The following is a 10,780-nucleotide window of genomic DNA, read 5'->3' as shown; positions in this document are numbered from 1 at the left end:
GCGTCGCAGTGAAAAGAAGAACCTTTTGAAAACGACTTGAATGAGTTTTCGGCAAAGACACTCGAGATCGAATTGAGGTCAATGCAAGGAGACAGGTTTCGCAGAGAGACAAAATGGGCGGCGCACGAGACGACGAGGCCCTTCTGAGATACCAGGCGCCGTAGCGGCAGAGGAGAAAAATACTGGAAACGAATGCACAAAAAACGCATTCGGGCGACCCAAAGGAAAGCGCGCCAGGAACAGCACAGGGACACACGCCCCCACCGTGAGCGGACGATCGCAAGCGTGAAAGAAAAGAAGAGACAAGACGAGATCAGCGAGCTAACGAGAGGAAGACAAGCTGGGGTGGCGGCTGGAGACGTAAACCCATGGCGCACGCAGAAAACGGCAAAAGGAACCCTGCCGCGGAGCAACGAAACGAAAAACCAAAAAAGCAAGGGGCGAAACAACAAAAAGTGCGCGAGAGGAAAGGGGTTCCCTCTCGCTGCCGCAGTGTTCGTACCTTCTTCCCCCCACTTACATGCCCTCCTCGACAGTTTTTCTGTGCCTCGCCTCGCTGTTTTTTTCGGTTTTCTTCGCGCTCGCCTGCGGACGCAGGCCTCCAAGTCCGTCGTCTGTTAAGCGAGGGCCTTCTGTTTGACTTTCCGCAGCGCCGGCTTCTCCTCGTCCATCTCCTGAGAAAAGAAAACCAAGCACGCGAGAGGCAGACAGAAAGGAGATCTGACGAGTTTAAGGTAAACGCCAAAAAAACACGCGCTGCCCCCAACGCCCAAGTCTCGTATCTTCCACCTCTCCCCCCTCCCCCCCTTTCGTCTCCCCTGCCTTTGTGAGAAAAGTCCCTCCACATCATCCCTGCGTCATTCGGCTCCAACGCGAGCACCAACACACGGCCATTCTGAGGAGGCGAAGAGTCTCGCTTAGGTCTAGGTCTACGCGGTTTCTGCCTTTATCCGCGCGCACGCGTCCACGGAAAGATGGCGGCTGCGCCTTCCAGAGGAGTCTCTCTCGTGGGTCGTGCATCTCTGTTCTCCGCTGCTCGCTCACCCCCCGCCTGTCCCCTCTCCCGTGCACTTCGCATTTGAGCTTACCACGTCTTCGTCCTCTTCGTCTTCGAGGACTGCCTGTTCGTCCTCGGCTTCCGTCCTGGTTTTTTCCTTCCGCTTGGCTTCTTCTTCCTGAAGAATGCGGCCTTCGCGCAGGAGCAGCTTCTCGTTGCGCTCGAGCTCGTTGTAGTCTCTTTCTCTGTTGCGCTCGCTGGCGGCGAGCATGCGCTGCGTGTAGAAGCGCTCCTTCCGCGCCTTCTTGATCTCCTCCACGCGCTTCATGGCGCGAATCGTCTTCACGTAAAGATCTCGGTCGTAGCGGACCGGCGTGTTGCGCTTCTGCTCAAACTCAAAGGTCGCGTCCACTGCGAGCTCCTTGCCTGAAAAACAAATCGCAAACAGTAGAGATCGTCGCGCCGATGAGGAAGCCGACGAAAACTCGGAGACGCGAGCGACACGCGTGCACTAGACGAGCGGCAGCAGCCGAGACACCAGTGCGCCGCCGACTCGCTGCCTTCACTTCTCACGCAGCTGGGTTTTGTCGACTCGAAGCAAACCGACCTGCGGCTTTGCGGTACGCCTTCGTCCATTTGAACTTGCGCGGATTGTGCTTCGCCTTGAAGTGCTTGTGACACTTGGAGCGGCAGAAGCGGAAGATCTTCGCGTCGCTCCGCACAAACACAACCCCGTGGCCTGCAAAGAAAAGAAGCGAGGCGAAGAAAAGGTCGGAAAATCCCTCAACTTGGAGTCAAAGACCCCATCTACGACACGTGCGTGCGCCAGTCTCTGAGTCCACGCATAATATGAATATAAATATAGATATATAGATACAGATACAAACAGAGATAGATATAGATAAACAGATACGCAGATGAACGAGTCTATTTGTGCTGCATGGACGCAGACGAATGCGTGGCTGACGCGACCTGACCCAGGGGATGCCCCGCAACGTGAGATTGACATCAGCCGCTGGCGAGAACGATGAATTCGTGGAGAGACCATCGAATACGAATACTCCTGGTAGAGAGTGGGGAGTAGGCGCAGACTAAACACGCACAAAAACGCAGAAAAGGCGACCACAAAGCGCCAATCGAAAAGCGTGTGTGCGTTAGAATGAGACCAGCACATCCCTTCAGGAATGAAGACACGTGCGAAGAAAAGAGAAGAAAGGAATTCGCAAGCGCGGGGAACGAATGAACCACCGCACGAGGAAGAGGCAGTTCTGCTGAGGAAGAGGGGCGGGGCGCAAGAGAGCCCGGCCGCGTTTATATCGGCAGGGAAAGAAGAACGACCTGAAGGAACCGTAACCAAGCGTGAGACGCAGAGAAGGCGGGAGAGAAGAACGAATCCCAGCGCAGAGATCATTTCTATCCAAAGGGTCGCTGCTGAGGAAGAAACGGAGGCGAGAGAGGGAAAGTTCAGACAGAAAAGGAGGGGTCTGGCGTTCGCGTACCGGGGTATATGTTGGACGAACAGAACCAGCATTTCTCAATTCTCATCTTGACACCACGCTGAGGAAAATGCTCCTTCTTCTCGCCGGTGTGGGTCTCTGCGTTGAAGAAAAAGCGTCGCCGGAATCTTAAAGCAGCTGCCGACAGCACCCGCGCGCGTCCGCGGAATTACACGGCAAAAACGTTTCGACAGATGATGCACGTATCGCTCTTGCGGCACAGCTGACAAAGTAAAAAGATGAAGTAGACACCAGAGAGCTTTGTATTTCAAACTAGTCCGAAGAATGATAGAAAACGGAGGAACGAGGAGAAAACGAACTCAGGACGCGGAAGAAAGGGCGGAGAAAAGAAATCGGGCAACGGTGGCCGCTGACGATCGACGTCAGTAGGCACACAGACAAAGAACTTGGTCGAGAAAGAGGTAACACAGCGTCGCCGACGGCACTTAAGTTTCTTCGGAGACCGCTGTGCCTTCTCCGATTGATTTGTTGAAAAAAACCGCAGAAAAAAGCGTTTCGGCCGTGTGCCGCGCTGCATGTGGTTTTCTCTCGACACAGAAACGCGTAAAAAAAGTCCCACACGCAGGCTGGCGAGGAGCACGCGCCACTGCGCGCCAAGAGGCAAAGAAGCCCTAGCTGCCAATCAAGACATCCAGCACTGAAGCGGAACGATTTCTCTGGCTCGTTTTGCAAGAAAACAGTCAATTACTAAACGGAGTCGCCCCAGCGACTGGGAGACGTGTCTGTCTCTCTCCGGAAGTACGCGCCAAAGTCGAGAGACGAGCTCATCGAGGCGCGCAGGCGCCACATGTCTTGTCTCTTCGCTGTAGTTCCTGCTACCTTTTCGCAGACTCTGCGCGCAAAGATTCAAACGAAAGCTGACGAAACAAACTGCTGCGCGTCGCCCGCCGACGTCTTCGCCAGCGCGTGCGTAGTGTACGTACAGCTGGCGCACACAGACGGCTGGTGTGGAAAGACAAAAGTCAGCACGAAAGAAAGCCTCTTTCCAAGACAAGAGCAAGTCGTGATGTGTAGATAACTGGCCCTTTGCAGAGAAATGCTGGTGGGAGCATGGATTCATCCGTTTCTTTAAATCCCAGGCGCTTATGTTGTCCACATGCATGCAAAAACGTCCAGAGTAGGAGTGTGTAGAGAGAATATTGTGCATCATGCCGTTTGTGGTTTAGGGTTGCTTTACTCGCCGTTCTGTTTAGCTTCACTCCAAACGCCGGCGCTCAATGTTAGCTCACCGCAACAGAGGACTCCTGTGGTTAAGAGAACCACGAAACGTTCTTCTCTAAAGACTGGGCGGCATCCTGTTCTTCTGGCGCAAGACACACTGTCCTGTTGTGCTGCCGCACTCCACTTGCAGAACCGAATAATTTTTTCTTCTGTCAAGTGCTAACAAGCTCTATGGTTTTTTTCCTGGCTTCTGCGTTTTTCTGTGTGCCGCGCGCTTGCGAGCTGGATAATCCTCAGACATCTCAATGCTTCTTGCGCGACGACGACGGCGACGACGACGATGCATACGCGGCCCTGGCTTACACAAGCCTAGGCCTTATGCGGGCGTGTCTGTGCCGCATGCGCCTGTAAGGACACGTGTAGGTTTCGAACAGTTCTGTAGCGATCGATGTGCCTCTTTTGCGGGCGTCCTCCGCCTGTAGGGAGATTGCTGTCGCCGCCCTGCGAACCAGTTGTCTTCACTCCGCGTATGCGTCTGAGCGAAGCCCGATGCCGAGCGACAACCAAGTTCTGTTGCGAAGCTAAAGTTACAAGATGGCAGCTCCCGTTGGAGACGGCAAAGGGAACCCTGTCGCATGGGGTCATCTGCTCGCCCCCGAGCGCCCGTCTCATATGCATTGGCCTTCTTCTGGCCTTCTCCTCCCTCAGTCCTCCTCTTTGTTGCCCCTTTCGTGTCTGGAGTCTCGCGTGTCGCATTCTGAACGCGATCGACGTCATTCTGGAAGGCAGCAGGCCTCTCAGTCGTCTCGTTCCTCTGAAGCACCGGGGGAGAGCGTGAGCGCGACCGCGCCCTCCACTCCCAGTCCTTCTCTCCCTCGCTCGTCGCGTCTGCCGGCGCCTGCCCCTAAAGCCTCACCGTCCTCCGCCTCCTCTCTCACCTCTTCAGCTTCCTCCCCTCCACTTCCGCTATCCCGCGCGCATCGGCGGCGCCCGTCGCTTACGCCTTCTTCTCTTCATCTTCTTCCCCGCGCGAGGCTGTCTGCAGGGCTGGCTTCTTCAGGGCCCTGTCCCTCCTCCTCTGAAGAAGGAGGCTGTTCGCGCTCTCTCTTGTCTCCCTGTGGCTCTTCTTCTCTACGTGCCTCTTCTCGCTTACCCCCCGCAGCGGAGGAGAAGAAAGCGACAAGGGGGCAGGAGACACCCACCCCTGCCGCCGCCTTCCACGTCAGTCTGCTGTCTGAACAAACGGCCGTCTCCCCGGCCTGCGACGGTGGTGAGGGAGGAGACCAGGCGAGGGGGGGACGGTGCGCCGCGCCCGCGCGAGCGAGCCGAGGGGGACGCGACGCTGAGAGTCGCGCGCAGGACGAGCTGCGCGGAGGCAGGGAGAGGGAGGCAAGGAGCGATGCACCGTCGCCAGCCGAGAGTCAGAAAGTTGCGAAAGCTGCGGAAGACGCGGGGGAAGCGGACGCCGAGGAGGCCGGCGGCAGCCAGAGCCCGACGCGAGTGCGCAGTCCCCCGGGCGACGGCGACGCAGTCGCTCACGGCAGCGGCTGCAGGCTGGGAGTCGAAAGCGATCGTCGGAGAGCCAGTGCTCGAGGCAAGAGGTCGGTCTTGCCCGCCCCGTCCCGCAGGGGGGTGGACTCAGGGGGAGTCGGGTTCTGCGTGAAAGAAGATCGCGAACGCGACAAGGAAGACGACGTGGAGGAAGACCTCGCGGCTCGCTTCCACGATAGTGTCGCCGCTTGGGGGCATTCTCCACTGGGCCGTGAGAACGCAGTGCAGATGCGGCAGAACTCTTCTCCTTTTTCGAATTCGACTTCTGTCGCCCCCCCGGCTTCGAGGGAGCTCGTCGCGTGGGCGCAGTGTCTGTACGCGGAGCTGCGCGAGGCGTGTCTGCTGCAGCCGCCGCCCTTCCACGCGCTTCTCGCTCGCTCGAGGCGCACAGCCGAGGTGAAGCGAGGGGCGGGAGAGAGACTGACTCTCTCCCGAGGCGCGAGCGGAGACGAGGCCGCAGAGCGTCCTCTAGAAACGGAGCGATGCCAGAGGGAGGAGGACGCCAGGCAGGGCGCGAACGGTCAGGTCATTGCGGCGCTGCTGGAGACCGTCGAACTTTTGCTCCACGAGCTCCACAGAGAACAACGGTATGAAGACCTGCCCCGGACTTCCGCGAGGCTTCCAGGCAGGCGGAGGCGTCTGCTCGCTTTACAACCGAGGTCGCATAGAGGCGCCGATGCAGAGAGCGCGGTGTACGTCTACAGGATGCATGCATGTCTATCGCAGTCAAAGTGTCTCGTTGTTTGTGTGTACCTAGGGCGCAGCGAGACCAGGAGGATTTCATTCTGAGGCGGGGGAGCGAGTGGCGCCGGCAGCAGGACGCTCTGGATGCTGCGGAGTCGGCTGAGCGAGAGGAAAGAGACCGACGAAGAGCTGCAGAGAATGCGGCGCTCAGGGTACGTTCCTTATGTTTGCGTGAAATATGTTTCGTACATCCCATTGTCGCTTTTTTTCCATCCCGCGCATGCCTGGTGCTCCTCTCTGCGGCCTCCTCGTTCTACTCCCCTTTGGGCGGCTGCGGTGAGCCTCTCCCTGGTTGCGTTGCCAGCCCGCCTGTCTCCTCTTTGTGGGCGGTGTCATGGCACGTGACTCGCTGTTTTCTTCATGGCGTCCGTTGCCTTCTCTGGTGTTTAGGCCACGGAAGCGAGCCGCGACGCCCTGCGGACTCTCAGACAGCGCCACGCACTCGTAATGGAGAAAAACCGCGCGCTGACCGCCGTCGTCCGGCGACTCAGCGTGGATCTGAGGAAGAAGGAAAGACTCTGCGACAAGTGAGAGAGGGAGAGATTTCCAACCGATCATCCGGTAGCCACTTCATGCCAAGAACGTAAACAGGAAGCCGCCCTCAGGACGCGTATTCGAGACATACGAGCTACTGCAGCAGCAGCTGGAGAGTGCAGCCCTGGTTTCTCACATAAATACTGCGGACGCGATGCGCTCTCCTCAAACAGAGTTGTCACAGTGTCCAGACAGGAGAACGCATATCTTTTGCGTGAGGGAGGTGGCTGTATCTCCGCTTGTGTCTAGGTGTTTATGGAGGCGGGGGCGAAAGCTGGGTGTCGCGGCAGTTGGTAGATGCTACATCTGCGCTCACTCAGCGTCGAGAAAGCTCCTCATCGTGCGGAGCTCGTGTCGTTTGTGCGCGCCTTCAGGCTGAAAGCCTCCCTCGGGACTCTTCTTCCGCTTCCCTGCCAGCAGCGCGTGCAGCAGCTCACGCCGTCGTTCGAGATCACGGCGCCTCTCTCGCGGCACGCTGCGTTGTCGCCGCCGTCGCTCGGCGTCCCAAACCCTTCGGCTGCTCAGGCGGCTCGGCGGAGGAGTTGCCTGCCGTCGCCTCGGCGGGCCCCGAGGCACTCGTCTGCGTCTCCTGTCGGGGGCTCTGGGTCTCCTCGTGGGGCGGCACAGAGCGGCGAGTCGCCGTCGCCGCTGGAGACCGTGGGCGCTTTGGAAGAGGCCCTCGAAGCCTGTTTCGTCCGCGAGGTGGAGCTGGTGCGTGTGGCGCACAAGCAGCGAGACAGAACGCGGACTCTCGAGTTCGAAGTGAAGCAGTTAAAGGCACAGCTCGCGGCGGCCCGCGAGTCCATGGCGCAAGAGACGCTAGCGAAGAGAGCGCGAGCGCGCGGAGGCCAGCGGCGTGGGTTAGATGCGACGTCGCGGAAGTCGTCTGGAGCGGCGAGCCGAAGAAATGCAACGTCGTCAAGCATCTCCCGCGGAGAGCCCGAGAGACCGGGGGCCCGCGATTCAAGCGCCTCCCCAGACAGGCAGCTGCGCAGGGACGCCGCTGCCGCTGCAGCCTCGCGTTCCGCTTCAGCGGCCCCAACTCTCGATGCGGAGCTGGCGAGGGAGCGGCCGGAGGAGAAGAGGGCGTGTGCGGAGGACAACAAAGAGGGGATGCGTGTCGGTACATCACGCCCAGTCGGCGGAGAGCGAGTCGGCGCGGTCGCGGAGCACGCAGTAATCTCCTCTCGCCCTTCGGATGCCTCTGCGTGTTCGTCAAGAAACGACCCCGGCGTCCAGCTCTATGAAAACGAGCCTTCTGTACCTTGTTTCGGATCTGGGAGACCTGTGAAGCATTGTCCCTCTCCCTCTGCGTCGCTGTGCGTTGCTGCGTCTTCGCCTGTCGCCTTGATTGCGTCCCCAGCCCCCGAAGCAGTTCTCCCCCCCGCTTCTGCTGCGCCAGCGGCACCGCAGGGCTCGCTGCATCCGAAGGAGGGACTCTCGATGGAATCTGAGAAACGCGATCCCCACTGGACGGCGAGCGAGGCCAGCACGCGATCCACGAGTCGCTGCGGCAGTGCACTGAGCCCGTCGGCCGGGAGCTTCTTCCCCAGTCTTCACGGGCAGCACCGAGAAGCAGCGAAGCCGCTCCACGCCATAACGCCTCCGGCGCCTGCAGAGACCGAGGAGCTGGAGGATGAGGCCGGCAGAGGCCAGCTTCCAGAAGGCGGCGGCGCAGATGCGGAAACGGGCGTCCGGCGAGGAGGCCGAGCGGCGGAAAGACACCACGTGCGCGCAGGAGAGGAAGGAGAGGATCATAACGAGAGAGAGACGGAGGGAGAACGACGAGGCGGGGAACCAACGCAGCGGCAACGAGAAGCAGCCTCGACGCGTAGACGGAGTGGCGCAGGTCACGAAGGCACGGCGTACCGCCGTTGCAGTCTGCAGGAGCAGAGCGAGCCAGAGGAGCCGCATGAATCCGAGATATCTGAAAGCAGCGGCCGCACACCGGCCGGCGGAGTTGCGTTGAGCGCGCTGGCTGCAGTGCGTGACGAGAAAGGGTCGCCTTCGTTCGGAGGCGGAGGCGAGCGCGCGCAAAGACTCAACGGGGCTTCCCAATCGGCGTCCGTCGCGGGAGGAAACTACGGGGACGTGGCTGGTGTTCTCGGTGCCTTCGAAGGTGCGCCCGCTTCGCTATTTTGTTCGCCGCCGTCTTCTACCGCATTTTCCTCTCCGTTTACGTTTTCGCGTCCTTCCCCCCCTCTCGGCGCCGCGTCACCGCCCGCACCGGCGCCGCAAAGGCCTCCGTTTGCGAGGGATTTCGAGTTCAGGCAGCCCTGCGCGATCGGGGTCGGCGAAGCGCGTCCGACGCGAGGCGCCGCGCACGATCTTCCTCCTCCCTCGAGGGGAGAAGGAGGACGTGGCGACCACGCACGCGAGGCCTACGACGCGCAGAGGCACCAGCTCCTCTTCTCGTCGCTTCTCCAGACTGAGGGCTCGCCGTCGGGGGCCCACGAGGCAAGCTCGGCGTCGCGTCCTGCGAGGGGGCCGGTCGCTGCGCCTCCGGCTTCTGCTGAGTCGGCATGGCCTCAGCGGGTCCGCCTCGAGACGCCGCACTTCGCTGGCGCCGAGAGTGGCGTCCGCGGGCGAGTCTCCATTGCCCAGCCACGCCGCTTCGCCCTGCCGCAGGGGCCCCCGCAACCCGCGGAGGCCCTTCCCGGTGGCGAGGGTGGGCAGCCTTTCGCCGCGCCTCTCGCGGACACCTCGCCGAAGACGCCGCAGCTGCTGGCTGCCTCGATGTCGCTGCGTCCTCAAGGCGCTGTGTGCGTCGCGGCGCCGGCGCACAGGCGCTCGCCGTCGCACACCTCGTCGCCGCGTCTCCTCCACGAGGCCGCTGCGAGGGGGGAAGAGGGCGCGGCTTCTCTGTTTGGGCCTTCGCCTGCGCCGGCGGAGGCTTTCCGAGTCGGGGGGAGTCTCGGCTTCCGGCAGAGACAGGCGCCGTTCGAGCCGGACGGCGCCGGCGGCCTCGGCGGCGCCTGGCCCGTCCTGCTGTGGGAGCCGCCTGGCGGCGGCGTGGACTGCGCGAGTCCGTTCAAGAGGCGAGGAGGCAGAGCGGCGCAGGCGAGCCGCGCCGCTCTGCCTCCGAGTTTCCTCCCTTCCGCGTCGCCGCGGCCGGTCTCGCCCTTCAGCAAGACCAGCAGCTTCATGAGCGCCAGCCACGCCAGCAGCGCTGTCGGCGGCAGGTGCAGCGGAAGCAGCTTTATCTCTGTGAGCAACAGCTCCGGGGGGGAGGCGGCGCCCTGGGGTTTCGATAGACCGGGGAAACCCCTGTACACAGGGCGGAGAAGCGCGCTGGATGCGCGGCAGAAGAGGTGTGGATGGACGGCCCCGCGGGCCGTTCTGCGGCGAGCTGCGCCAGACGAAAAAGTGGCCTTCCGCGTTCAGCGTAAAGGGGGAAATTCGTTTGAAGGGTGTGTCCTGCGGATGCAGGAATCGGCGCAGCCGATATTTGATATTGGGGGGGTGCGGATTCTTCACGCTTTCCAGCGTGGGCCTCTGTACTGGACGACTCCCCCTTTTCTGAACTCCCCCGTCCTCAGTGCGGAAGTTTAGCCTCTCTTGTCAATACAATCTACTTGTCAAACACCCTTCTGTAGAGGACCTACCTTACGATGTGAGAGCTTGACTACGAACGTTTTCGCGCAGCGCGCGGCCTCACCGAGGGATGCGTTACAGCTAGGCAGTTCAGCGACCGCTAGTCTCACTATGCATACGCTTGGCTTAGTGGGTGTTTTGGGTTTTTTCTCCGCGCGGGCTGCGATATTTCCATGCAGACGTGATACGAGGCGGCCAGCTTCTTCTAATAGGCGCCGCAGCCGTGCGAGGTTGATCTATGGCCTTACGGGTTACGGTCTGCGACTACAGAACAGGAAAATTAAATGCTTTCAGCGTCGAAGATACATATGAGGGAACACACCAAGCATAGACAGCCAGCCGCAGTTTGACAACCGCAGCACATCTGGTCAGTTTTTCGTGCATCAACTGGAACGACCTACCGTCGCGCAGTGCGCCGCTAGACGGAGGATCGGTTACCGAGACTAGGGAGGCGCCGCTTCTTGTCTCACTTTTCAGCTGTGGCGCCTCGCCTGTTCCCATGCATCTCCCGTGATGTGCGCTTTTCGCACCGCAGCCCCAGAGTTCGTTCAGAAAGGGTAACCCCGCCTGCAGCTGAGTATCTGTATCGCCCGCAGCGGCAGTCCTGCGTGCGAAGGTCTACCTCAGAATAATGGATTTACGATCGTTGGCTCACAGACGTAGTTGTCTTGCGCATCAGGGC

General features: G+C 60.5%; 2 protein-coding genes across 2 annotated transcripts; one reads left to right on the top strand and one right to left on the bottom strand.

Annotated features, from left to right (window-relative positions):
- Window positions 1-617: 617 nt before the first annotated feature.
- On the bottom strand, window positions 618-2,542 carry BESB_046230 (ribosomal protein RPL24e; the record flags this gene model as incomplete). Its single annotated transcript, XM_029363074.1, has 4 exons — window positions 618-674; window positions 1,089-1,423; window positions 1,605-1,736; window positions 2,497-2,542. 4 exons carry the CDS (start codon window positions 2,540-2,542, stop codon window positions 618-620), a joined length of 570 nt encoding a protein of 189 aa, XP_029220440.1.
- A 1,727-nt stretch (window positions 2,543-4,269) lies between these two features.
- Window positions 4,270-10,056, top strand: BESB_046220 (uncharacterized protein; the record flags this gene model as incomplete). Its single annotated transcript, XM_029363073.1, has 4 exons — window positions 4,270-5,813; window positions 5,984-6,122; window positions 6,361-6,497; window positions 6,879-10,056. 4 exons carry the CDS (start codon window positions 4,270-4,272, stop codon window positions 10,054-10,056), a joined length of 4,998 nt encoding a protein of 1,665 aa, XP_029220439.1.
- Window positions 10,057-10,780: the final 724 nt, after the last annotated feature.

Source organism: Besnoitia besnoiti, chromosome III (genome assembly GCF_002563875.1).
Source record: "Besnoitia besnoiti strain Bb-Ger1 chromosome III, whole genome shotgun sequence".
In the NCBI taxonomy this organism is placed as follows: Eukaryota; Apicomplexa; class Conoidasida; order Eucoccidiorida; family Sarcocystidae; genus Besnoitia; species Besnoitia besnoiti.
Note: the sequence above shows the minus strand (reverse complement) of the source record. Positions and strands in the feature narration are given on the sequence as shown.